Source organism: Macaca nemestrina, chromosome X (genome assembly GCF_043159975.1).
Source record: "Macaca nemestrina isolate mMacNem1 chromosome X, mMacNem.hap1, whole genome shotgun sequence".
Classification (NCBI taxonomy): domain Eukaryota; kingdom Metazoa; phylum Chordata; class Mammalia; order Primates; family Cercopithecidae; genus Macaca; species Macaca nemestrina.
The window spans coordinates 83,699,430-83,725,489 of NC_092145.1; the positions used below are offsets into that span (position 1 = coordinate 83,699,430).

The 26,060-nt window shown below is 43.8% G+C and overlaps 1 protein-coding gene across 1 annotated transcript; it reads left to right on the forward strand.

The window, feature by feature from the left end:
* Nucleotides 1-15,949: 15,949 nt before the first annotated feature.
* On the forward strand, nucleotides 15,950-25,659 carry LOC105476656 (sorting nexin 12). The gene is made up of 4 exons (XM_011732776.2): nucleotides 15,950-16,217; nucleotides 21,935-22,030; nucleotides 22,941-23,065; nucleotides 23,788-25,659. The coding sequence occupies exons 1-4, from the start codon at nucleotides 16,053-16,055 to the stop codon at nucleotides 23,888-23,890; spliced, it is 489 nt and encodes a 162-aa protein (XP_011731078.1). The 5' UTR covers nucleotides 15,950-16,052; the 3' UTR covers nucleotides 23,891-25,659.
* The last annotated feature ends 401 nt before the right edge of the window (nucleotides 25,660-26,060 follow it).

The following is a 26,060-nucleotide window of genomic DNA, read 5'->3' on the forward strand; positions in this document are numbered from 1 at the left end:
AAAAAAAAAAAAGAAAGAAACGTAAATATAAATACAAAAAATTAGTCAGGCGTGGTGGTGCGCATCTGTAGTCTCAGCTACTTGGGAGGCTGAGGTACTAGAATCACTTGAACCTGGAGGTTGCAGTGAGTTGAGATTGCATGCCACTGCACTCCATCCTGGGTGACAAAGGGAGACTCCACGTCCCCCTTCCACAAGAAAAATAATTCTTACCTTTAAAAAAAATTGTGGCAAGAGCAATAATGCTAATAAGTCTGCTAAACTGCCTCAATTTCCTGGTGTCACTCAGAGCACACCAGTGCAAAGAAACAATGTGAAGTAAGACAAAATAAGTCACTTTGCATCTCTGCATACAGGTGCAGAGATGACTGGCCCCTAGATCACAATCCTGTGAGTCTAGATTCACAGTGCTGTTAAGTTGAACTTTCTGCAATGGTGGAAATGTTCTATATCTACACTGTCTAGAAAGTAGCCACTTTTTGGGCTGGGCGTGGTGGCTCACACCTGCAATCTCAGCACTTTGGGAGGCCGAGGTGGGCGGATCACGAGGTCAGGAGATCAAGACCATCCTGGCTAACACGGTGAAACCCCATCTCTACTAAAAATACAAAAAATTAACTGGGCGCAGTGGCACACGTGTAGTCTCAGCTACTCAGGAGGCTGAGGCAGAAGTATGGCTTGAACCTGGGAGGCGGAGGTTACAGTGAGCCGAGATCGTGCCACTGTACTCCAACCTGGGCGACAGAGTAAGACTCTGTCTCAAGAAAAAAAAAAAAAAAAAATCCGAAAAAGAAAATAGCCATTTTTTTTCATACGTGGCTATTGAAATATGTGCAGTGCAACTGAGATTTAATTTTTAACCTAAATTTGGCCACTTGTGGCTAGTGGCTATCAAATTGGATGATGCAATAATCTAGCAAATGGTCATTAAAGCCACAATTTTTTTAATATTACAAGTTACATAATCAGAAGCTCCAAGACAATTGTGTCCATTCTCTAAAGGTCAAGCGATGATGCTGAGATCTTGTCTTGGCCCTCTTACATGCCTTTCTTTTAAGGTTAAGTCTCCTTGTTCCTGGCCTCAAGATGGGTTAAGGGATTCATTATCGTACAGAAAGGACAAGGTTGCTAAAATGTCTGTCTTTCTGGGAAATAACTATACTCAAACCAAACCATGTAGAAATTAATTTCTAATTCCAACACCCTCACTTGACATTTAATAAACTAAAATCCCCCATCAATCATCCCACTAGCCCACTAAAAGCTTCAAGGATGACAGAAGTATTACACAAAATCAACAGAAGAGTATAACCATCTTACAAAAATGGTCTTGGCTAAGAGCCAGCATTGTTCAGTTAGTTGGGTTATGTGTCATAAATGGGGTTTAGACTCAGAAGTGCTCTACTTTCTTGTTTTCCATAAATGCCTGTGGGGCTCTCTGAATCCCCATGCAGATCTCCTTTATCATCCAGAAGGTTCCTGACTGCCCCGTATAGCCTGCTAAATCTATAGCTCACATAGATAGGCACGTGGTTATGTAATTTGCTCCTAGAACAGGCACCAGAATGTTCAGGTCTAGTGTCCAGTTGATCTTCCCTGGCAGTATCAGGCAGATATGACAGTACATGTGGGCTGGAAGGAGGACTAGCGAGAGGCTCAAAGGCACAAATACAGACAATAGTAAAATAACATGAAAAACATGCTAGCTATGCCTGTTATAAAAATCCATTACTAGGCCGGGCGCGGTGGCTCAAGCCTGTAATCCCAGCACTTTGGGAGGCCAAGATGGACGGATCATGAGGTCAAGAGATCGAGACCATCCTGGCTAACACGGTGAAACCCCGTCTCTGCTGAAAAATACAAAAAAACTAGCCGGGTGAGGTGGCGGGCGCCTGTGGTCCCAGCTACTCGGGAGGCTGAGGCAGGAGAATGGCGTAAACCCGGGAGGCGGAGCTTGCAGTGAGCTGAGATCCGGCCACTGCACTCCAGCCTGGGAGACAGAGTAAGACTGTCTCAGAAAAAAAAAAAAAAAAAAAAAAAAAATCCATTACTAGCTCCTCTTTTTCATATGGGCCCTGATGCATAAAACTATACCTATCCTCTGGTCTTTCCCTCCCCCTCCCATTTCCTCTTCTTTTATGTTTACTTTTTCTGAACTCTTTGCTTAGTCTCTTTCTTCTTCTGCCTCTGGCAGTTTCCACTGCTGATCCCCTTTCTTCTTTTTCTGGGGCCAGTCTTTTAGCATCCTTCAACAAGGTTATGCACTCAGTTAATCTATAAATGGTATCAGGCCATTAAGATATAAGTTAAGAGAAAGGAGGCATAAACACCATCCTGCTTTACTTGTGCTTGTGCTTTGGTGTACTCAGAGACTTCTTCCTACCCTGAGACTTTCTATCTTCAACTTTTAAAAAAGAAAGACCCAGGCCGGGCGCGGTGGCTCACGTCTGTAATCCCAGCACTTTGGGAGGCCGAGGCGGGCGGATCACGAGGTCAGGAGATCCAGACAATCCTGGTTAACACGATGAAACCCCGTCTCTACTAAAAATACAAAAATTAGCCGGGCGTGGTGGCGGGCGCCTGTAGTCCCAGCTACTTGGGAGGCTGAGGCAGGAGAATGGAATGAACCCGGGAGGCGGAGTTTGCAGCGAGCCGAGATCGCGCCACTGCACTCCGGCCTGGGTGACAGAGCGAGACTCTTGTCTCAAAAAAAAAAAAAAAAAAAAAAAAAAGAAAGACCCTCAGTCAGGCGCGGTGGCTCACGCCTGTAATCCCAGCACTTTGGGAGGCTGAGGCAGGTGGATCACAAGGTCAGGAGATCGAGACCATACCGGCAAACATGGTGAAACCCCATCTCTACTAAAAATACAAAAAAAATTAGCCAGGCATGGTGGCGGGCGCCTGTAGTCCCAGCTACCCAGGAGGCTAAGGCAGGAGAATGGCGTGAACCTGGGAGGCTGAGCTTGGAGTGAGCAGAGATCGCGCCACTGCACTCCGGCCTGGGTGACAGAGTGAGACTCCACCTCAAAACAAAACAAAACAAAACAAAAAAACCCCTCTCCCACTATAGGAGCAATACATGTTTATTAAAGAAAAATGGTAAAATACAGAAAAAAAGTTACAAAGTACTTACAGTCTTATCACCCAATGAAAACCACAGTTAATATTTTGGTATATATCTTTCCAGTATTATTTTTTCCTACATGGATTTTTTTTTTTTTTTTTTTTTTTTTTTTTTTTTTTTTTTTTGAGACGGAGTCTCGCTGTGTCACCCAGGCTGGAGTGCAGTGGCGCGATCTCGGCTCACTGCAAGCTCCGCCTCCCGGGTTTACGCCATTCTCCTGCCTCAGCCTCCGAGTAGCTGGGACTACAGGCGCCCGCCACCACGCCCGGCTAGTTTTTTTTTTGTATTTTTAGTAGAGACGGGGTTTCACCATGTTAGCCAGGATGGTCTCGATCTCCTGACTTCGTGATCCACCCGCCTCGGCCTCCCAAAGTACTGGGATTACAGGCTTGAGCCACCGCGCCCGGCCTTCCTACATGGATTTTTAAAAATTGTAATCACATTGTACATACAATTTTGTATTCTTGTTTTTTCCTCAACGTATAAGCATGTATTCAAATGATTACACAGGTTCATAAATATAATTTTCATGCCTGTGTAATATTCTCAGTTGGATGTACCGTTGGTTAATCATTTCTGAATTTTTAGCCATTTATCTTTTTTCTTTTTTGAAAAAATAGAGATGGGGTCTTGCTCTGTTGCTCAGGCTGGTCTCGAACTTCTGGCTTCAAGGGATCCTCCTACCTTGGCCTCCCAGAGTGCTGGGATTACAGGTGGTGAGCCACCATACCCAGCCCATTTATCTTGAAGTGGTATTAAAATGAGGATTTATACAAGCATTAATTACCAGGGATCTATGTTAAGCACATATAGATGGTCCCAAAACAGTAATTGCCTATGTAATCACTGGAAAATGATAGTTCAATGAAAGCAGCAGGTTTTCAGTGAATGGTAGTTTTCTCCATAAAGTTTAAGAGTAGTGAATTTTTTTAATTTAATTTATTATTATTTTTTGAGACGGAGTCTCACCCTGTTGCCCAGGCTGGAGTGCAGAGGTGCAGTTTCGGCTCTCTGCAACCTCCACCCCCTGAGTTCAAGTGATTCTTCTGCCTCAGCCTCCCAAGTAGCTGGGACTATTGGCATGCGCCACCACACCTGGCTAATTTTTTTTTTTTTTTTTGTATTTTTAGTAGAGACAGCATTTCACCATGTTGGTAAGGCTGGTCTCAAACTCCTGACCTCAAATGATCTGCCCACTTCGGCCTCTCAAAGTGCTGAGATTACAGGCATGAGCCACTGCGCCCGGCCTGTTTTAAATTTTAAAAAATGAGACGGGGGTCTCACTATATTGACCAGGCTAGTCTTGAACTCCTGAGCTCAAGTGATCCTCCCACCTCAGCCTCCCAAAGTGCTGGGATTACAGGCATAATCCACCACACCTGGCCAAGAGTAGTGAATTTTATAGTAGTGTCAGGACCTCCCTCTCTATTATGGCACCCTGGTGTAGTAGAAAGAGAAAAAATACTTTGGAATCAGACATTCTTTCCTTTATTCAAAAAATATTGATTGAGCATCTATTGTGTGCCAGGGACTGTAAATACACTAATAAGAAAAACCAGGCTGGGCGCAATGGCTTATGCCTGTAATTCTAGCACTTTGGGAGGTCGAGGCAGGTGGATTGCTTGAGTCCAGGAGTTCAAGACAAGCCTGGGCAACATGGAGAAACACCATGTCTACCAAAAATACAAAAGTTAGCCAGGCATGGTGGTGTGCACCTATAGTCCCAGCTACTCTAGAGGCTGAGGTGGGAGGATTGCTTGAATTCAGGAGGCAAAGGTTGCAGTGAGCCAAGATCGTGCCACTGCACTCCAGCCTGGGCTACAGAGCGAGACTCCATCTAAAAACAAAAACAAAAACAAAACCAGCAAGAAAAAATTCAAGTGCTTCCCCTCATGGAGCATATAGTTTAGTGGAGTTCACAAGCAATCAAACAAGCAATTACATATAGCATGATAAATGCTAAGATGGGGAAATATGGGGGAATACACATGTATAAAAGAAGAAACCTAATTTGAAGTTGGGGGATCAGGAAGGCTTCCCGGAGAAAGTGGCATGTAAGCTTAGATGTGAAGGATGAGTAGGAGTTAGCAAGCTAAAGATACAGAGGGGACTGGGGAAGTGACTATGTGTTCCAGACAGAGGGAATAGCAAGTATAAGGTCTTATAAGTATGTGAAAGACTCTCTTTTATCTGAAGATGCCATTATTTTGCCTTCATTCTTAAAGGATATTTTTACAGAATATAATATACTAGACTGACAGTCATTTTCTTCCCGCCAGTTTAAAGATGTTTTCCCACTGCCGTCTAGTCTCCATAGTTCCTGAGGAGAAGTCCATGGTAATTTGAATCATTGTATGCAGTGTTGTTCTTCTCTGGCTGCTTTCAAGATTTTGTTTATTTTTTGGCTCTCAGCAGTGTTTTTTTTTTTTTTTTTTTTTTTTTTTTTTTTTTTTTTTTTTTGAGATGGAGTTTTGTTCTTGTTGCCCAGGCTGGAGTGCGATCTTGGCTCACTGCAACCTCCGCCTCCCGGGTTCAAGCGATTCTCCTGCCTCAGCCTCCTGAGTAACTGGGATTACACACACGCACCACCACGCCCGGCTAATTTAGTATTTTTTGTAGAGACGGGGTTTCTCCTTGTTGGTCAGGCTGGTCTCGAACTCCTGACCTCAGGTAATATGCCCGCCTCAGCCTCCCAAAGTGCTGGGATTACAGGCATCAGCCACCGTGCCTGGCCCGCTCTCAGCAGTTTTAACTATGATTCGAGTAGGTGCAGTTTTCTTAATATTTATTCTTTTTGAGCTTTGCTGAGCTTGAATCTGTAAATGTATAACTTTGCCAAGTTTGGGACGTGTTCAACCATTATTTCTTCAAATAATCCTTCTGCTCTATTCTCTCTTTCTCCTCCTTCACACATATTTTATTTTATTTGAGACAGAGTCTCACTCTGTCGCCCAGGCTGGAGTGCAGTGGCACAATCTCGGTTCACTGCAACATCCGCCTCCTGGGTTCAAATGATTCTTGTGCCTCAGCCACCTGAGTACCTGGGATTACAGGTGTGCACCACCATGCCCGGCTAATTTTTTGTAGTTTTAGTTGAGATGGGGTTTCACCATGTTGGCCAGGCTGGTCTTGAACTCCTGGCCTCAAGTGATCTGCCTGCTTTGGCCTCCCAAAGTGCTGGGATTACAGGCATGAGCCACCACGGCCAGCCTCCTTCACACATATTTTAGACCTCTGATATTGTCTGAGACTCTGTTCATTTTTTTTAAAATCCACTCTCTCTCTTCTTGAGATTGAATACTTTTGATTATGATATCTTCAAGTTCACTGACTCCTCCATTATATTTCATTCTGCTATTAATTCCACACACTTAAATTTTCATTTCAGATACTGTATTTTTTAGTTCTGGAATTCTCATTTAGTTATTTTCTATATTTTGTTTTTCTCTGCTGAGGTTTTCAATTTTTTCATTTGTTACCAGGGTATTTTTCTCTCCTCGTTAAGCAATATCATCTTTGAGTTAGCCTCCATGAATTGTCTTTTTCCTTTAGTGTGGGTTACATTTTCCTAATTCTTCACATACAGTCGTCCCTTGGTATCCATGGGGGATTGATTCCAGGAACCCTCTTATGGATACCAAAATCTGAGGATGCTCAAGTCCATTTTATAAAATGGTGTAATTTTTGCATATAATCTACACATATTCTCTCATATATTTTATTTTATTGATTGATTGATTGATTGATTGATTGAGAGAGATGGAGTCTCACTCTATCGCCCAGGCTGGAGTGCAGTGGCACTATCTCAGCTCACTGCAACCTCCGCCTCCCAGGTTCAAGCGATTCTCCTGCCTCAGCCTTCCGAGTAGCTGGGGACTACAGGCACGTGCCACCTGCCTGGCTAATTTTTGTATTTTTTGGTGGAGACGGGGTTTCTTCATATTGCCCAGGCTGATCTCAAACTCCTGACCTCAAGTGATCTGCCCACCTTGGCCTCCCAGAGTGCTGGGATTACAGGCGTGAGCCCCTGCGCCTGGCCTGTTTTTTGAATATTTTTGATCTGCAGTTGGTTGAATCCACAGATGCAGAACCCATGGATATGGATAACTGTATTACTTTTAGAGGGGCTCCTGGACATTGTGTATGTTATGTTGTGGAGATTCTGGATTCTGTTATATTCTCTGAGAGGGTAGATGTGTTTCTTTTAGCAGGTAATTAACTTGTTTAGATTCAAACTGTACTTTGCCTTGCCTGTGGTTAGTGGCAGCTCAAATCTTAGTTCCATTCTTTCAGTTTTAGATGGAAACTGCCCTATGCATGCACAGTTCAGAATATGCCTTGGGGAAGAATTTATACAGATAATTTAGGGTTCCTTTTCTCAGAATCTCTCCTTTCTTAGCCATCTCCTCACTTTCCAGAGGCTGTGGTTGTCCCAGGCTCTGTCCTTTGGTTCTTCAGGCTAGAAAGATAAGGATTTCCTAATGGACTTTCAGTGATGTGGCCAGTGATTGCAGCCTGACCTCAGGCTGAGGCCACAAAAATGAGAAACTCACCCCATGCTGACCTCTTATTCCAAGCTCCAATTGCCCTCTGAAATCTGCCTGCTTTTGTTCACTCTCTGGAGCCTTCAAGTTGTCCGTGTGTGCGTGTGTGTGTGTTTGTGCACGCACACACGCACGTGTGTGTATCTGTCTGTGCGTGTGTATTTTGTCCAGAGTTTACAAATGTTATCTATTGAGAATTTACTCCATCATACTGAGAATGGAAATTGTAAGAAATTCTCAGATGAGCTTACTTCATATTTTAGGGGTAAAATCATAGACCTCAACTTCTTTCTTTTTCACCTTAATATTTCTGTATATCATCACCCATATTCTCCCCTTGCTTCAGAGAAAAAGGCCAATTTGTCCACTTTTTCCCCTTTTTCCACCACCTCATATTTGTGGCAGGATCTACACTTCACCAATCCATTCATTTACTCAACAAGTATGTATCAAGCCAGGCGCTCTGCTAGGTGTTAGGGGTAACAAGAGCAAGCAAAAATAGACCCCATTTCACTGAAATGGCTCTCTTCTAGGTCATAGGTTGTCAAAAGTCCGGTTTCTTTTCTTTTCTTTTTCTTTTCTTTTCTTTTCTTTTTTTTTTTTTTTTGAGACGGAGTTTCACTCTTTTGCCCAGGCTGGAGTGAAGTGGTGTGATCTCAACTCACTGCAACCTCCGCCCCCTGGATTCAAGTGATTCTCCTGCCTCAGCTGCCCGAGTAACTGGGATTATAGGCGCCCACCACCACAACTGGCTTTTTTTTTTTTTTTTTTTTTTAATTTTTAGCAGAAACAGGGTTTCTCCATGTTGGCCAGGCTGGTCTTGAACTCCTGACCTCAGGTGAACAGGCTCAAACGATCCTCCTGCCTCAGCCTCCTGAGTAGCCACCGCGCCTGGCAAGTCTGGCTTCTTAATCACCAGATAAAATAACTTTTTCTCAGTCTCATCCTCTCTAACTTCATTGCATCATCCTCCATTAACTCTGGTGACCAGCCTCTCCTTAAAATTTTTCCTTTGCCTTCCAGGTCTTCTCCCACCTTGTTGATTTTTCCTGTCACTTTCCAAGTAGGGGAATTCTCAGAGACTTTGTCCTTGGCTCTTTTCTTCTCTTGTCCTTGGCAGTCTTACTTGATCTTAGAGCTTCAACTACCACTTCCGTGCCCAAGACTCTCAAATCTCTCTCTTCAGCCTTGACCTCTCTCCTAAGGTTGAGACTTGAATTTCAGCTGTTTGTCTCTGCCTGATTGTCTAACAATCACATTAAATTGCAAGTAGTCAAAATCCAACTCATTATCTTGCCTCTGAACCCGCTCTTCCTGCTGTGTTTCCTATTTCAGCTAATTCCTGATACTGGAAGCATAGAGTTAAATAAGAGCTACATTAGGGGTGTTGCAAAAGGGATTCTTGCATTGGGTAGGAAGTTTGATGATAGGGAAAGTTGTGAAGTCCCTTCCAATTCTGTGATTCTATTATGTTCCCAGGACAGAGCTGTCCATTTCCTTCAAGGGGCTTGCAATTGAACCGAGGGAGACAAACCAATTGAGTGATAACTGGTCTTTACTTCGAATGCGGCAGAAATTCAGAGAAAGGAGATAACGTGCGCTGAAGTAGTAAGAGAAGACTTTATGAAGAAGAGAACCAAGCCAAGCTCTTCAAAGGTAGAAGCTGTGTCTTTTATTTCATTCATAGTCCCACAGCACCATTCTCTGCACACTGTAGAAACTCCATAAAGGCAGGCCGGGCGCGGTAGCTCAAGCCTGTAATCCCAGCACTTTGGGAGGCCGAGACGGGCGGATCACGAGGTCAGGAGATCGAGACCATCCTGGCTAACACGGTGAAACCCCCGTCTCTACTAAAAAATACAAAAAACTAGCCGGGCGAGGTGGCGGGCGCCTGTAGTCCCAGCTACTCGGGAGGCTGAGGCAGGAGAATGGCGTAAACCCAGGAGGCAGAGCTTGCAGTGAGCTGAGATCCGGCCACTGCACTCCAGCCTGGGCGGCAGAGCGAGACTCCATCTCAAAAAAAAAAAAAAAAAAAAAAAAAAAAAGAAACTCCATAAAGGCTTTTTGAATGAGTTTGTAATATTATTAATGTTTATTGAGTACACATTGAGTGCACAGTTCTTCACTAAATGATGTAGATGTTAACCAAGATGCAGTCTCTTTTTTAACCAGTCAACCAATGAATATTTACTGAGTGCCTATTATTTACAAAACACGATGCTAGAAATTATAGGGATGCAAGATGCAAGAAAAATATGTCTTAGACCCTCCCTTAGGGACTTTACAATGTGGTTGGTAAGATGAGACATATATGCACAGGAGGCTAACTAAGAATGTGAGCCAGAGCCAAATGAACGCTATAGACAATAAGTGTAAACACAATTTTTAAAGTACAGGTTACTGTAGACTGGGTGGATATGGAGGCTTTATGGAGGAGGTGGGACCTGCACTGGGCTTTGAAGGATGGGCAGAAATTAAATAGGCTTCAAGTTGTCATAGTTAAGATACAATTCAACACATGAAGCATCAGACTAAAGACCAAACAGATGAAGAACAACATCTAGGCAGGAATTTGCAGCTTATATCAGCATTTGTTAGAGTCATTCTATTTCCCTCCCACCATAATCACATTTTTTGTTCTTTTTCTTCCTTTTTCCTTTTTAAAATATTCCCCCCCCCCCACTTCTCTTTATGGTGACATACAGGGCTAAAATATTCTCCTCTGAGAGGCATGTTAAAAGCCTGAGCTCAAAAACCAGACCGGGTTCAAATCCTGATTTTATCACTATTGGCTGTGTGATTTGGGGCAAGTTGCTTAATCCGTCTATTCCTCATCATTACACTACAGATGTAAAAATAGCACCTATGTCATAGGATTGTTTTGAGGATTAACTGAGTTAAAATATATAAAGCACTTAAAATTGTGCCTGGCAGATAGTAAGTGTTCAATAAAAGGTTAGCTTTTATTAAGGGAAGAAGGCTGGCTAATTCAACGTTATTGTCTTTCCAGGTCTTATTGTTTCTAGATAACTAAGTATATAACTAACGAACACCTCTATGGAAGCTGGAGGTCAGACTCTTGTCAGCTGATGGGTTAGGTCTTTAGCAACCCCATTAACATGCATAACAGCCCACTTAGGCTGCCGCCACTTTTTCCCAGATTGCCCTCACCCCTAGGCGACTTAGAGATACTTTTGTGAAATAAATACAATCACCAACTTAAGTAGGCAAGTTGAGTATTTAAAGGGCACTTCATCAACATAGGGAGACAACTGACAACTTTCAGAAGGGATTTAGTTTAAAGTAGACTATCCTCAGGGAGGCCTCAGGTGAAATGAACGTCAAGAAGGGAACAAGTCACTAATGGTAATAGGCAGCTGGATGGGTGTGTGTGGAAAGGAGTAGGGTGCTCCATAGAAAGGCAGTTAAGCTCTAAATCCAGATCCCCTGAAATACAGATTGTATGGATATGAGCTCTACTCTTTTGTTTTCACCACTCTACTACCTGTTTTTACAACCAGACCCTCCCCTCGTACTCCCTCCCTGCAGTTCCAGCCTCCTGCTTTCAGGAACACAAACACCCCAAATTACAGGGTCTTTTGATTTGCCATTTCCTTGGGACAGCCTGAAGGGAGAATCGAAAGAAGTTCTTGTCAGTATGGTTGCATAACACTGAGTCGGAGATTGTGAAATGTCCTTTGAGAAAAATGTACGGGCAGGAAGATGAATAGGTGTCTGTTTGATTAAGGTACAGTACTGCCTGTGGGCAGGATGATGAACTAATGGGATTCCATACAATTTAAAGGTCCTAAATCTTCATTTCTCACCACCCCCATTCTTGACTCCTTTTGGCCAAGAATCACTGTGGTCAAGGAAACGCAGTAGAGAGGAAAGTGCGCATCAAGTTCTGATGTCACCTGTTTGTCAAGAGATTTGACTCAGCTACTGTGTGTGTGTGTGTGTGTGTGTGTGTGTGTGTGCACGCGCGCTGAGGTACAGAGGATAACTGTGCTTCACCCAACATCACTTAGTAGCTCTGAACTTCTGTGCCTGCCATGAAAAATAAAAAGGGTGCTGTGTGTGTGTGTGTGTGTGTGTGTGTGTGTGTGTGTGTGTGTGTATGGGAGCCAGCTAGCTGTTACTGCCTTATTAATGCAAAGGACTTAATTAGCCCAGTACCCTCTACTCTCCTCTTCTTTTCACCCTATCAAAATTTTCTCTCAAAGATCATTTATCATTTATTTACACCTCATTGTGAATTTAACTTGCACAATTCTCCTAGGGCCTTATCTCGTCACTCATCTATATATTTAACTTTTCACTTTCTATGGAATTGGTCCCTCTAGCGCTAAACACATTTAAATCTCTCCTATCCTAAAAAACAAATCCTTCTTTGACTATGCATTGCTCTCTGGCTACATTTCTTTCTTAGGCAAGTTTCTCAAAAGATTCTCTATTAAATGTTTCCACTTCTTCACCTCTGATTCAATTCTCAATTCACTATGATCTGGATTCTACTCCCAGGACTCTACTGAAACTGTTCTCATTTAAGTAATTATTAAATCTACTGGACATTTATCAGGGCTTATCTTATTTGACCTTTCTACTGTATTAAACACTATTAACCACCTATTTGCTCCTTTTAGAAACATTTTCATTCATTGCCTTCAGATCATTATTGTCTTCTGGCTCTCTTCCTACCTCTCTGACCACTCCTTCCTGATATCCTTCACAGGCTTTTTTTTTTTTTTTCTTTCCAAGATGGAGTCTTGCTCTGTTGCCCAGGCTGGAGTGCAGTGGCTTGATCTCAGCTAACTGCAACCTCCGCCTCCCAGGTTCAAAAAATTCTCCTGCCTCAGCCTCCCGAGTAGCTGGGACTACAGGTGCACGCCGCCACGCCCATCTACTTTTTTGTATTTTAGTAGAGACCAGTTTTCACCGTGTTGCCCAGGCTGGTCGCGAACTCCTGCACTCAGGCAATCTGCCCGCCTCGGCCTCCCAAAGTACTGGGATTGCAGGCGCCAGCCACCGTGCCTGGCCCACAAGCTGTTCTTTTCTGTGCCTGCCCTTTAATGTTTTTCCCAAATGGAAATAGTTTTACTTTTTCTGGTTAAAAAAGAAATGTAAGTTTATTGTTAAAACATCAGATCCTTTAGAAAATTATAAAAATATAAAATCCAACTGAAACCCCACCACACAGAGGTAACCACTGCTAACATTTTGCTGTATGTCTTTCCAGACTTTAAAAATTATATATAGTTATTTATATATAAATATTTATATATAGTTATTTATATTATATTATATATTATTTATAATTATAACTATTTATATTAATTATATATATATAATATACATTAATACAAATGATATACTACAATATTTTTTACCAGCTTTTTTCACTTTTTAATGGACGTCATTCTGTATCAACAAGCATAGGACATTATTTTAAATGGATAGATAGGGGAACTGTAAATTAGGCCATTTGCACAAGATAGTGAAATTTATGATGGAAGTGACTAAGATAAAAAGCCTTGTAAAATATAAAATCTGCTACCCCTTTATAAGATTTGTTATATAAGCAAATTCACAAATTAGAAAAAAAGACTACAAAAATATTGCAGAAAATGCACAATTATTTGCTCTTAAAAACAGGATCCTTACACTGGTATCTTTATGTGATTATCTGATTATTTTCTGAGGATAAATTATTGGAAGTAAAACTTTTGAGTCAAAGATTTTGGTAAATAACATTTAAAATAAAAAAAATACAAAGGCACTATACTTAAACATAGTTAATGAAAAACAACCCTCCCTGCCATCTGTGCCTCCTTTTCTCTAGTTCTGCTCTCCAGAGACAACCAGTATTACAAGTTTCTTCAAGTCAAAGTTTTTAAGAAAAACACATACTGCCAATCTATTTCCCAGAAAGATTGTACCGATTCACATTCCTACCAAAACTGCATGCCCTCACCAACTTTTAAATCTTCTGTCCTTGCCTCTTCATGTTTTTCTTTCTACATGGTATGCTGATGACTCTCATATCTCTATCTCTCTAACCCTGACCTCGCCCTCGAGCTCCAGGCCAGTATTTCCAGCTACTTGCTGGACATCTCCACCTGGATGTTCTACAGACACCCCATATTTATCTAAACTGAACTCATTTTTTACAGATGAGGAAAACTGTTTGTATAATTTGCTCATGGTTATACAGCTAGAAAGCAAGGATTTAAACCCAGGCAGCCTAAGTCCATGGGTCACACATTTAAGCCCCACACTATACTACCACCATATCTAATCACATACAAGTCCTATTTTATTTCTTCAATCTCTGTCCTATCTCTTCCCTCTTCTCCATTCTCACCATCACCACTTGATTCTGAGTCTTATTGTCAATACCTTCACAATTCAACTTAAATACATCTTCCATGTTGTCTACAAAACAATTCTTCTAACACATACATCTGATCATGTATTTTTCCTGCTTAGGATCCTTCAGGGACTCCCTATCACCTACTATAAAGCGTTGTATCACCTATCATAAAGTCAGAGATCCTTTGCTTAATATAAGCAGATCATCCTTTGTCTGCCCATCCTTAGCCAGTCTACCTTTCTAAACACTTCCATCACACAGTCTGAATTGGCGATAAATGCCTAAAAATGCCCTACTATTTCTTATCACAAGGACTTTGCATATTTCTCTCTCTCTCTCTCTCTCTTTTTTCCTTTTCTTTCTTTGATGGAGTCTTGCTCTGTTGTCCAGGATGGAGTGCAGTGGCATGATCTCAGCTCACTGCAATCTCTGCGATTCAAGCGAGGTTCAAGCGATTCTCCTGCCTCAGCCTCCCGAGTAGCTGGGATTACAGGCGTGTGCCACCCCGCCCAGCTAATTTTTGTATTTTTAGTAGAGACGGGGGTTTCACCATGTTGGCCAGGCTGGTCTCGAACTCTTGACCTCAAGTGATCTGCCTGCCTCGGCCTCCCAAAGTGCTGGGATTACAGGTGTGAGCCACCGCACCTGGCCTGCATATGCTGTTTCTTATTCCAGAAATTACCTTTCCCTATTTCCACTCCTATTTGTCCTTTATGTCTTTTCATGTCTGTTAAACTCATGTTTCCTCCTCCAGGGGAGCCTCCCCTAATTTTTCCAATTATACATTTCCTATGTGCTGCTTTGAACATTTACTTATTTTGTATTTGTCACATTATATTAGTTTTGTTTACTTGTCTCCCTTGCTAGAATGTTAACTCCTTGAGGGCAGGGACTCTCTTATTTAACTCCAAGACTTTAGTGTTTAGCATGGTGCTTGGCACGTAAGTAGTTGCTTAGTGGATATTGGTTAAATTGAATTAAATAGCAATTGTGAAACTGTAGGGCCTCATACTCTGTTGAAAGAATTTCTGGCATCAGTGATACGGGAAATATTTTTTGAGCAGAGGAGGGCAAGGGAAAGGTGGAGAAAGGATGACCTGAAATAATCACCCTGTCTACCCTTTAATGTAGAGCATATGTAAATTAGTCATATAAATATTAGTATTTCTATAGATATTCTCATGTAAACATTTATTCTATCTCCGTTATGGGTTGCAGGCAACCTCAGAGCAGTGCCAAATATGGAGTTCTGCGGAGTAGAAATAGAAGGTATGAAGTAAGTACCCTCAATTTGCTGAGAAATATAAGATTGAGTACACCTGGAGTGTGGCAACAAGGAGTAAGATATGCCCAATTTTCCTGAAAAGTGAGAGAGAAATGTCTTTCTTTACCCCATTCTAGTTGCTTGCTGCTTTCCTGGCACCATACGTAGTGCTGAGTGCGCCATTGTGTGTGGCATGAACTGAAAGCATCAGTGGCACAGGTGGGACGGCTACGTTATAGGTTCTCAGTACTATTATTGGAACCCCACCCTCCATAGACCACCCTTCTATTTTCGCGGAAAACCAGGACTTATTCAGGTCACAGGGCTTCGACCTATCACTGTAGGAGCCTGGCTCGCGGGGCAGTACCCACTGTTGATTGATACACGGTATGAGACAATTTCTTGGGTTGAGGAGCCGCGATTGGCGGAGCCAGCCAGTGGTGCTAAGCAGGGTATTGGGTACTGCGTATCGGGGATGCAGGTTCCTGGGTGGCCACAAACATCACCCGGAAGCCTGAATATGGCCTCCACTCTACAGGGCGCGCAGCAGGCAGCACGGCCGCTATTCAGGGCGCAGGGCCCGGGCCCGAGCGGCGTACGCGTGCGCGCGTGCGTGGGCGCGCGTGCGCGCCGCCGCCGCCTGTGGGTTGGCTGGTTATTTTGCAAGCGGGAGGGGCCGTGCGCGCTCCTGCCTCAGGCCTCTGTCCCCCACCCCCCTTCCCCGGTCCCAGGCTCTCCTTCGGAAAGATGTCGGACACGGCAGTAGCTGACACCCGGCGCCTTAACTCGAAGCCGCAGGACCTGACCGACGCTTACGGGCCGCCAAGTAACTTCCTGGAGATCGACATCTTTAATCCTCAGACGGTGGGCGTGGGACGCGCGCGCTTCACCACCTATGAGGTTCGCATGCGGGTGAGTCACGGGGTGAGGGAGACAGCTGAGGGAGGACCGGGCGGCGCGGGCGGGAGGGGGGAGGGAGGCTACCGCGGGGACAACTAACGGCGGGGAAGACGCCTTAGGGGTCATTTGGGGGTTAGGGGCATAATAGGCTTGGAGAGAGGTCTGCCGATTCAGTTGTGACCGGAGGATGCAGAAAACTCCTGAGGGAGACATCGGACGGGGATGCAGGAAAACTACCCATGAGGAAGTGAAGCATGGCTGGATAGGGTGGGGTGGATGGAAAAAGATTAGAGTGAGGAATTCAAGGAGATAGGAATCACTGCTGTAGCGACAGAAGGAAGGGAGGGAGGATGGAAGAGGGCTGGGGGATGGAAAGCCAAGGCGATATATCGCTGAGCTCCATAACTAAACTAGGTTGCGGGAAGTCTGAAGAGGGAGGGCAGGAAGGACGGCTGCTTTCTAATGAGGTCTTCCTGGGATAATGGAGTTAAGCAAAGCCTTGAATTAAAGAGAAGGTAGATTCCAGAAAAGGCAGACGGCGGGCTTGTGGGAGCAGAAATAAGAAAGGGAGTCTCCTTGAGACCGAGCGCTTTCCTAACTTGTGTCGGATCAGCATCTGAAGGAGATAAATGTTTTATGCTTAAGTTTTCGCAGGTACTACATTCTGTCTCGCTTTGAAACCTGGCCTTGCCCTGGGATTGGTGCCTTGTCAGTCACTGCTTTCATTCTATGCTGATCCTTTAGATTTGAAGTATCCAGAATGTTTATTTCAGTATTTATTGACTCTCTTTCAGTATTTATTGACTCTCAAAAAGCCATTATATGAATGGCTTTTTGCCCTTTCTGTCCTAGATTACCCTTCTGGATTCTGACCCTGGTCTGTAGTTACTTTAATACATGACATTTCAGAACTGCCCAGGAGTGGCTTCTTCCAGCATGCATGACAGAGGACTTTACTCTAGTGCTTAGCCCATAATGCAAGGATGGAATGTCCAGATAGAGTATTTGGTTTACAGGATCTTTTGCCCACTTGAAGTGGTTATAGGCAAAACAGTTTGAGAATCATTTTCCAGTTTTCCATATGTTTTCTTCTCAGACTAAAAGGCCAGAATATTCTCTGTGGACAGCATCCTGCTCAAACAGCATTGAAGAACTAAAAGAGTGTATATGCTTTCATTGTTGAAGGAGTGAATTGAATGAGAAATTGTGGTTTCCTACTCGGGCTTTGAAATCTTACTGAGAAATGATGATTTCCAGATTCCAAGCTTGGCAAAGTCCAAACTAAAGAAAGAAAAGTGAATAGCAAAACATGAGAAACACTTGTCTATATAAGAACTATTTGAAATCATGTCTTTGGGGGAGAATGGAATTTAGGTCCTTTAGAATATGATAAAAGCGGGAAATTGTCAGTGCTGGAGAACTTAGTTACCTGAGGGAGCTTGGGCATAACTAGTACAGCATAAGGGCTGTCTGCTGTGGGATTTTGGAGACATTCGATGCATTAGCCAAGAGTCTTAGGGATTCTGAATGAAATCGCTCTTTACTCCAGGTATTCTTTTGTTTTTTTAGAGATGGAGTCTTGTTCTGTTGCCCAGGCTGCAGTGCAGTGGTGCGATCTCGGTTCACTGCAACCTCCACCTCCTGGGTTCAAGCAATTCTGCCTCAGCCTCCCGAATAGCTGGTATTACAGGCACATGCACCATGCCCGGCTAATTTTTGTATTTTTAGTAGAGACGGGGTTTTGCCATGTTGGCCAGGCTGGTCTTGAATTCCTGACTTCAAGTGATCCTCCTGCTTCGGCCTCCCAAAGGGCTGGGATTACAGGCATGAGCCACCACGCCTGGCCCTACTCCAGGTATTCTAGTAACAACAGGGACTGTTCATCTAGTGCCTGCTGTGTGCCAGGCACTGAACTAGGTTTTAATTTGTCTTAATCCTTACAAAACTTCGTTTTACACATGGGAAACTGAGGAGGAATGCCGTTTAAGTAACTTGCCCAAGTACACATAACTATAACTGACAGGGCTGGGATTTTAACACAAATATGTCTGACTCCATATTCTTTCTACTACACTTCAGTCTCCTTGACAACACTTAGTAGCAAAACTTTAGCATGTAAAATTTTTCTACTCACTAAACTTTTAATTGGTCCCTTCCACAATTTTTTTTTTTTTTTTTCGAGATAGAGTCTCGCTCTCTCACCCAGGCTGGAGTGCAATGGCATGATCTCAGCTCACTGCAACCTATACCTCCCAGGTTCAAGCGATTCTCCTACCTCAGCCTCCAGAGTAGCTGGGACTACAGGCATACAGGCATGGTGCCACCACACCTGGCTAATATATATATATTTTTTTGAGATAGAGTTTCGCTCTTGTAGCCCAGGCTGGAGTGCAGTGGCGTGATCTTGGCTCACTGCAACCTCTGCCTCCTGGGTTCAAGTGATTCTCCTGCCTCAGCCTCCCAAGTAGCTGGGATTACAGGCATGCACCACCACGGCTGGGTAATTTTTGTATTTTTAGTAGAGACAGGGTTTCACCATGTTGGCCAGGCTGGTCTCGAACTCCTGACCTCAAGTGATCCATCCGCCTCAGCCTCCCAAAGTGCTGGGATTACAGGTGTGAGCCACCGTGCCCAGCTTGTTAATTAATTCTTTGAGACTAGGTCTTGCTCTATTCCCCAGGCTGGAGTACAATGGCACAATAATGGCTCACTGCAGCCTTGACCTTCTGGGCTCAAGTGATCCTCCCACCTTAGCCTCCTGAGTAGCTGGGACTAAAGGCATATCCCATCATACCTGAATTTATTAAAAAATTTTTTTTGTAGAGATAAGGTTTTATAGAGACAGCCTATGTTGTCCAGGCTGGTCTCAAGTGATCCTCCTGCCTTGACCTCCTAAAGTGCTGGTATTACAGGCATGAGCCACCATGCCTGGCCACTTATTTATTCTTTTTTTTTTTTTGAGATGGAGTCTCACTCTGTCACTCAGGCTGGAGTTCAGTGGCACGATCTCAGCTCACTGCAACCTCTGCCTCCTAGGTTCAAGTAATTCTCCTGCCTCAGTCTCCCCAGTAGCTGGGATTATAGGTGCACACCATCATGCCTGGCTAATTTTTATATTTTTAGTAGAGACAAGGTTTCACCATGTTAGCCAGGCTGGTCTCGAACTCCTGGCCTCAGGTGATCTGCCTGCCTCAGCCTCCCAAAGTGCTGGGATTACAGGCATGAGCCACCGCGCTTGGCCTTGTTTATTCCATTTTTTTTTTTTTTTTTTTTTTTAAGACAGAGTCTTGCTCTGTCACCCAGGCTGGAGGGCAGTGGTATGATCTTGGCTCACTGCAGCCTCTGCCTCCCAGGTTCAAGCGATTCTCCTGCCTCACCTTCCTGAGTAGTTGGGATTACAAGCACCTGGCTAATTTTTGTATTTTTAGTAGAGACAGGATTTCACCATGTTGGCCAGGGTGGTCTTGAACTCCTGACCTCAAGTGATCCGCCCGCCTCAGCCTCCCAAAGTGCTGGGATTACAGACGTGAGCCACCGCATCCCGCCCTTAAATAAATAATGGTTTAGTAATATTACTTTATATGAATCTCACTCCATTTCAACATATTGACATTCCTTGAACCTTGACGATCCTGGATGGAGTTTAACTAATGTAAGTTGGCCAGTTATTTGGCTTTTGATGGCCTATTTAAGAACTGGATCCTGAAAAAACAATTTCCAGTGTCAAGGAGTACAAAGCATGATGTAGTGTGGGGTCTGTGTGAAGCTCTAATAGAGTTTCGAGATGCTCTTTTCCCGCCAAGAGGCAGTTGTGGAGAAAGGAGATAACTAGTTTATTTTATTCGTCCTCTCACCTGAATTGACTGGCAGTAAATATGGTCAGTATTAATACATGTGGTTGGCCATTTCTATTTAGAAATTGTAGGCAGGAATGAAGATCAGGGCTTTCTGTCTGTCAAGGGATTCGTGTTGCCACTAGAGCCTTGGGAATCTCAGTGTTTAAAATGTAGGAATGAGCTGATTTATATCAGGGAGCAAGCTTTGGTAAGCCAACTTTTGTAATGGCGATTTCTTCTGCATTTTCTAGATGAGGAGATGATAAACAGACACATAGAGTCTCTATTAATTAATTGAGCATTTATTGAGTAACTTGCATATTCTGCATTTTAGAAGATGCAGAAGTAGTCATAGTTTCTAATCTTAATGAGATTAGTTAGTTAGACAAGGCAAACATGATGCATAAAACAATAGTATATCAGGCAATGCTAAAGTATGAATGTCAGAAGAGTTCAGAGAGGAGGAAAACCAATAAATCCAGTTGGTGTTGTCAGGAAATTTTTTTGTATGAAGTGAGAGTTGAGTAAGCAGTGGTAGAATGGAGAGGATTTGGACAGGAAGAACAGACGTAGGCATACCTTGGATGTGTTTTTCTCTTTACAGGGAATTTAAATTCACTTTTTAAAGGAAAATGTAGTATGTACACATGATAAATTCAAATTTTACAATGAAAAATGTGACTATTCCACCCATTCCAGTTGTCTTCTCTTACTCTCAAAAGTCAATCACCATTACCAGTATCTTTTCATAAATACTTTATTCATCAGTGTAAATATATACATATATATCCTTTTTAAAAACACAAATAGAGGCAAACTATGTGTGTGTATACACACACACACACACACACACACACACACACATACTGTTCTATATCTTTATTTTACTACTTAATATCTTTCCATACTGGCACATAGAGATCTTTCATTTTTATTTCGAGAGACAGAGTCTCTGTGCCAGATTACAGTAGCATGATCACAGTTCACCATAGCCTTGACCTCCTGGGCTCAGGTGATCTCTCTGAGTAGCTGGGACCACAGGCGAGCACTGCCACTACACCTGGCTTTTTTACTTTTTGTAGAGATGGAATCTTGCTATGGTTTCCCAGGCTAGTCTCAAAACTCCTGGGCTCAGGTGATCCTCCTGCCTCGGCCTCCCGAAGTGCTGGGATTATAGGTGTGAGCTACTGCACCTGGCTTTCACATTCTTTTCATAGTTATTTAATATTCTACTATACAGGTATACCATAATTCATTGTAACCTGTTGTCTATTCGTAGACATTTATTATTATTATAAATAATAAAATGCAATGAAACTCTTTTTTTTTTTTTTTTTTTTTTTGAGACAGAATCTCACTCTGTCTCCCAGGCTGGAGTACAGTGGTGTGATCTCGGCTCACTACAACCTCTGCCTCCCGGGTTCAAGTGATCCTTCTGCCTCAGCCTCACAAGTTGCTGAGATTACAAGTGTGTGCCACCATGCCTGGCTAATTTTTGTGTTTTTAGTAGAGATGGGGTTTCAACATGTTGGCCAGGCTGGTCTTGAACTCTTGACCTCAAGTGATCTGCCCGCCTCGGCCTCTGAAAGTGCTGGGATTATAGGCATGAGCCACCAAGCCCGGTCAAAACTCCTATACGTACATATTTACATACTACTGCAAGTCTACGTGTAGGATAAATTCTAAGCAGCAAGGGACTTCTGATCATCAGCTGTGACAAGGTTGGATGTGGTAAGGGTTGGTCTTTACCTGGTGGTGATTTGAAAGGTTATAGGAGCATGATCCATAGAAGCTATTTCTTTATTGGGACCTGTCCAAGTTACTCAGACAGGTGGCTACCACAGGCTGAACATTACTTTCCATCTTTCTTCTTTCATTTTTCCTTCTATGTAGACAAACCTACCTATCTTCAAGCTGAAGGAGTCCTGCGTACGGCGGCGCTACAGTGACTTTGAGTGGCTGAAAAATGAGCTGGAGCGAGATAGCAAGGTATGGCCTTGTTCTCTGTGTGGCATCTTTGGAGGAGGAGATCTACATAGGCTGAGGGGGCATACAACCACAGTCTATAAAGTCTTGAAGGGAATGAAGAGGGTGAACACATTCTTATCCATCAAATCTCAGTATTTTAGATCGGGGGGATAACCTTTTGAAACTTGAAAGTGGTAAGTTCTGGCTGGGCGCTGTGGCTCACGCCTGTAATCCCAACACTTTGGGAGGCAGAGGCGGGCGGATCACCTGAGGTCAGGAGTTCAAGACCAGCCTGGCCAACATGGTGAAACCCCGTCTCTACAGAAAATACAAAAAATTAGCCGGGCGTGGTAGTGGATGCCTGTAATCCCAGCTACTTGGGAAGCGAAGGCATGGGAATTGCTTGAACCTGGGAGTCAGAGGTTGCAGTGAGCCGAGATCGTGCCCTTGCACTCCAGCCTGGGTGACAGAGCAAGACTCTGTCTCAAAAAAAAAAATAGAATAAGAAAGAAAGAAAGTGGTAAGTTCAGGACAAGTTTTTTTTTTTTTTTTTTTTTTTTTTAAAGTTATTACTTCACTTAGTCGCTAGTAAAGTTGTACAACTTAATTCCTGTAGGTGCTAAAAATGGAAAGTCTAGTGTCAGGGAAATCCTAGCTAAATTATTGAATGGTAGTGGCTTGTTAAGGAAAGTGAGGATTATTTGGAGTTTATTTCCTTCTTTTGAGGTGGTAAACCTGTCCTCCCACAGAAACGGATTAATTTTTGACCTGAGCCATCCTGACTGTTCTTATGGTATTAGTTCTTGCAAGTTGCTGGCTGTGGGACAGGATAGACCCTATGCCTAACAAGAAATGAGGTACACAGTGCTTTACCATCTCATTCCCACTCTGTCTCTCTCCCATGTGGCTGGAATTTTGTGTGTGCCTTCAGATTGTAGTACCACCACTGCCTGGGAAAGCCTTGAAGCGGCAGCTCCCTTTCCGAGGAGATGAAGGGATCTTTGAAGAGTCTTTCATCGAAGAAAGGAGGCAGGGCCTCGAGCAGTTTATTAACAAGTAAGCCAAGTTCCTGGGGGCTCCACTTGCTACTTTTGCCATCGTAGTCTTTCTTTATGTTTTGTTTACCTCACCTTTTATTTTTATTTATTTACTTATTTATTTATTTGAGACAGAGTCTCACTCTGTCACCTAGGCTGGAGTGCAGTGGTGCGATCCCGGCTCACTGCAACCTCTGCCTCCTGGGTTCAAGCGATTCTCCTGCCTCAGCCTCTGAGTAGCAGGGATTACAAGCACAGGCCACCATGCCCGACTAATTTTCATATTTTTAGTAGGGATGAGGTTTCACCATATTGGCCAGACTGGTCTCGAACTCCTGGCTTTAAGCGATCCACCCACCTTGGCCTCCCAAAGTGTTGGGATTACAGGCATGAGCCACTGCACCCAGCTCACCTTTTATAATGGGTACTATGATGTGGTGCCAATTATGTGGTGGGCTGACTGGACAGTAAAACTCCATTCCTTTGAGTAGAATTCTGATCCTGTATGTCAGAGCCTGAGAAAGCACAGTATGTTGGTTGTATCTAGGGATTTCCCTGTCTTGCCCCTCTATTCCCCGTCCCCTCTACAATATTAGGGTTGAGGTGGTACCCTACTGCTGTCCTCTACTGGCTTGAACCTTAGGGCTGACCTTGCCCTTCCTCCCCTGTCCACATCCCCATCCCTCTGCTAATTCTCTCTGATTCTGAATACTACTGATAACCATCCTGGTTTCTTTATAGAATTGCTGGGCACCCACTGGCTCAGAATGAACGCTGCCTACACATGTTCCTGCAGGAGGAGGCAATTGACAGGAACTACGTCCCGGGGAAGGTGCGCCAGTAGGAGCCCCTCTCACCACCTGCCCTCTACTTTCCTGCTGAAATGACATTGGTTTTTACACTAAGCCTCTCTCTGTCTTTGATCTGAAGTTGGCTGCCCATCTCCTGGCCTGATAGACTGCCTGGCATTGTGCTCCCTGGTACCTGACTACACCATGTGGGCACTCTGCTAGGATCCTCTTCTCTGAGGAGAGGTGGGAACCCACAGGCAGATGCCCTTTGCTTGGGGTTGGGGTGGGTGGGTGGGGGGATTAGACTGGACGGCAATTTCTTGGGCATTTACCCATGCCGGAAGGCTAACCTGGGGGGAGGGGGGCGCTTGTGCTGGTGAGGCACTTGGATACATACTGATGCTGCAAGTCCAGGGGATTTTTCTTACTCTTAGGTTTAACCAAGAACACCGAGCAGGGAAAAACCCTGCCTTTCCTAACTGCATGTATTTTTTCCTTTTTGGAAAGGTGGTAGAGACTCAGAAGCTTTCCTTGTTTTCTCTAGGCCTGCTCCCAGTTTTCTTAACAGTTTCTTTTGTTGCTTTCTCTCTCCTTTGTTGCTTTCCATGGCAGTAATCCTCCTAGAGTCCAAGCAGTCTGTTGTATGGAGCAGGGTGTGTGGGTTTTCTGGGCCCATCATTATGGCTGCTTCAGAGTCAGAAGAAAGCCATAGGGCAGTAGGGGAGCTCCTATTGCCTAGCCCTTCTCCCTTTGTGGCTCCCACTCTAGCTGCCTATTTTTGCTCATCAGCTGGTGAGTCAGTATGGGCCAGGAGTTCTCCCTCCTTAAGCCCTTGCTACTTTATGGGTTAGCTTTGCAGGTTTGGTGGCTTGAGGGGTGGGGGCAACTCACCACTGCCAGGTAACTCCCTGAAGGGTGGGAGTGGATTATCTTCTAGGCTCTTCCCGGCGGTAGGGAAGGGCATCAACACTGTCTTCCTTCCATTCTCCTTTCCCCCATCCCATTTAGTGCTGCCACAGGGCAGAAGCACACAAACCAACCACACAGTCTCTGACTTCTCCTAAGCACTTTGAGCTGTTGAATGGGGCTCAGGGGCAAGAATTTTTGCTGCCCTCCCCAGCGTGGTCACAGGGTTATTGAACTGCCTGCACTTGTTTCTCATGCAACTCCAGCATTTTCTCCAGAAGTTGAACTATGGATAGCAGCTTGGTATGGATTTCCTAAATCTTAACATCTGAAGCAGCTTCTTAAGGCTGGCAACTATCCTGGTTTCTGTCTGGGAGGGGGTGGTTTGTTTGCTGGGGCCCAATGTCTGTCCTAAGTGGTGGGGTGAGAGCAAGTTAACTTTGGTGCCAGGTGAGAGGTGGGGGCTCTTTGCTTAGACTCCTTATCATGGAAAGATTGGAGTTTTCTATGCAGGGCGTTGGGGAAAAGGATTACTGATTCTGACTGACCCTGATCAGAGGGATTAGGATTGTATTTTGACATAGGATTTGGAGCCCATCTAAATGTTGAAGTTCCTTGAGACAGCTCTCCAGCTGCTGAGCCTGTGCCAGGGGCTAAGCAGCCCCAAATGAGAGGCTCTGCTCCCTTTCCCACCTCGCCAATGTTGTTGTTGCTGCCTTTTTGATTTGTATCCTCTGTTATAGACATTTTTTAAAAACGATTTCTTCTTTCATTGTGCACAAGTGCTGAGAGTCTGAGGCCCCATTTCTGCTGTGTATATATATCCTGACTCGGGGCTTTTATTCAGCAAACTGTTCATTTTTCTGTCAGACAATGTCATATTCAACTCTGTTCATATTAAACCACTGTGAAGCAAGCCTCTGTTTTCCTGCTTAAGTTGTAAATTTAGTATTTTTTAGTGTCTAGGATATGCTGGGTATTATGCAGAAATCATACAATGTGGCCAGTGTCCTGAGGTAATGTTTTGCATTTAAATTTTTTTAAAAAGCAGAATCTTAACTTATCTTAATGATATTTACCTATCCTTTTTGCAACTCACAACTGACTTTGTCACAGAGGTAATGCATCTGCTTGCAGGAAGTAGCTGTAGGCTCAGTACCTGTGGTTTGAGTCACATTTAGCAGATTTGGTTTTTAAGCTTGTGGGTTTGTGCTAATTTGGGCAGAATATATTTATTATATATATTTATATGTGTGTGTGTGTGTGTGTCTGCATATGTAATACATGTACATAAACACATGAATGTGTTCATCCTCT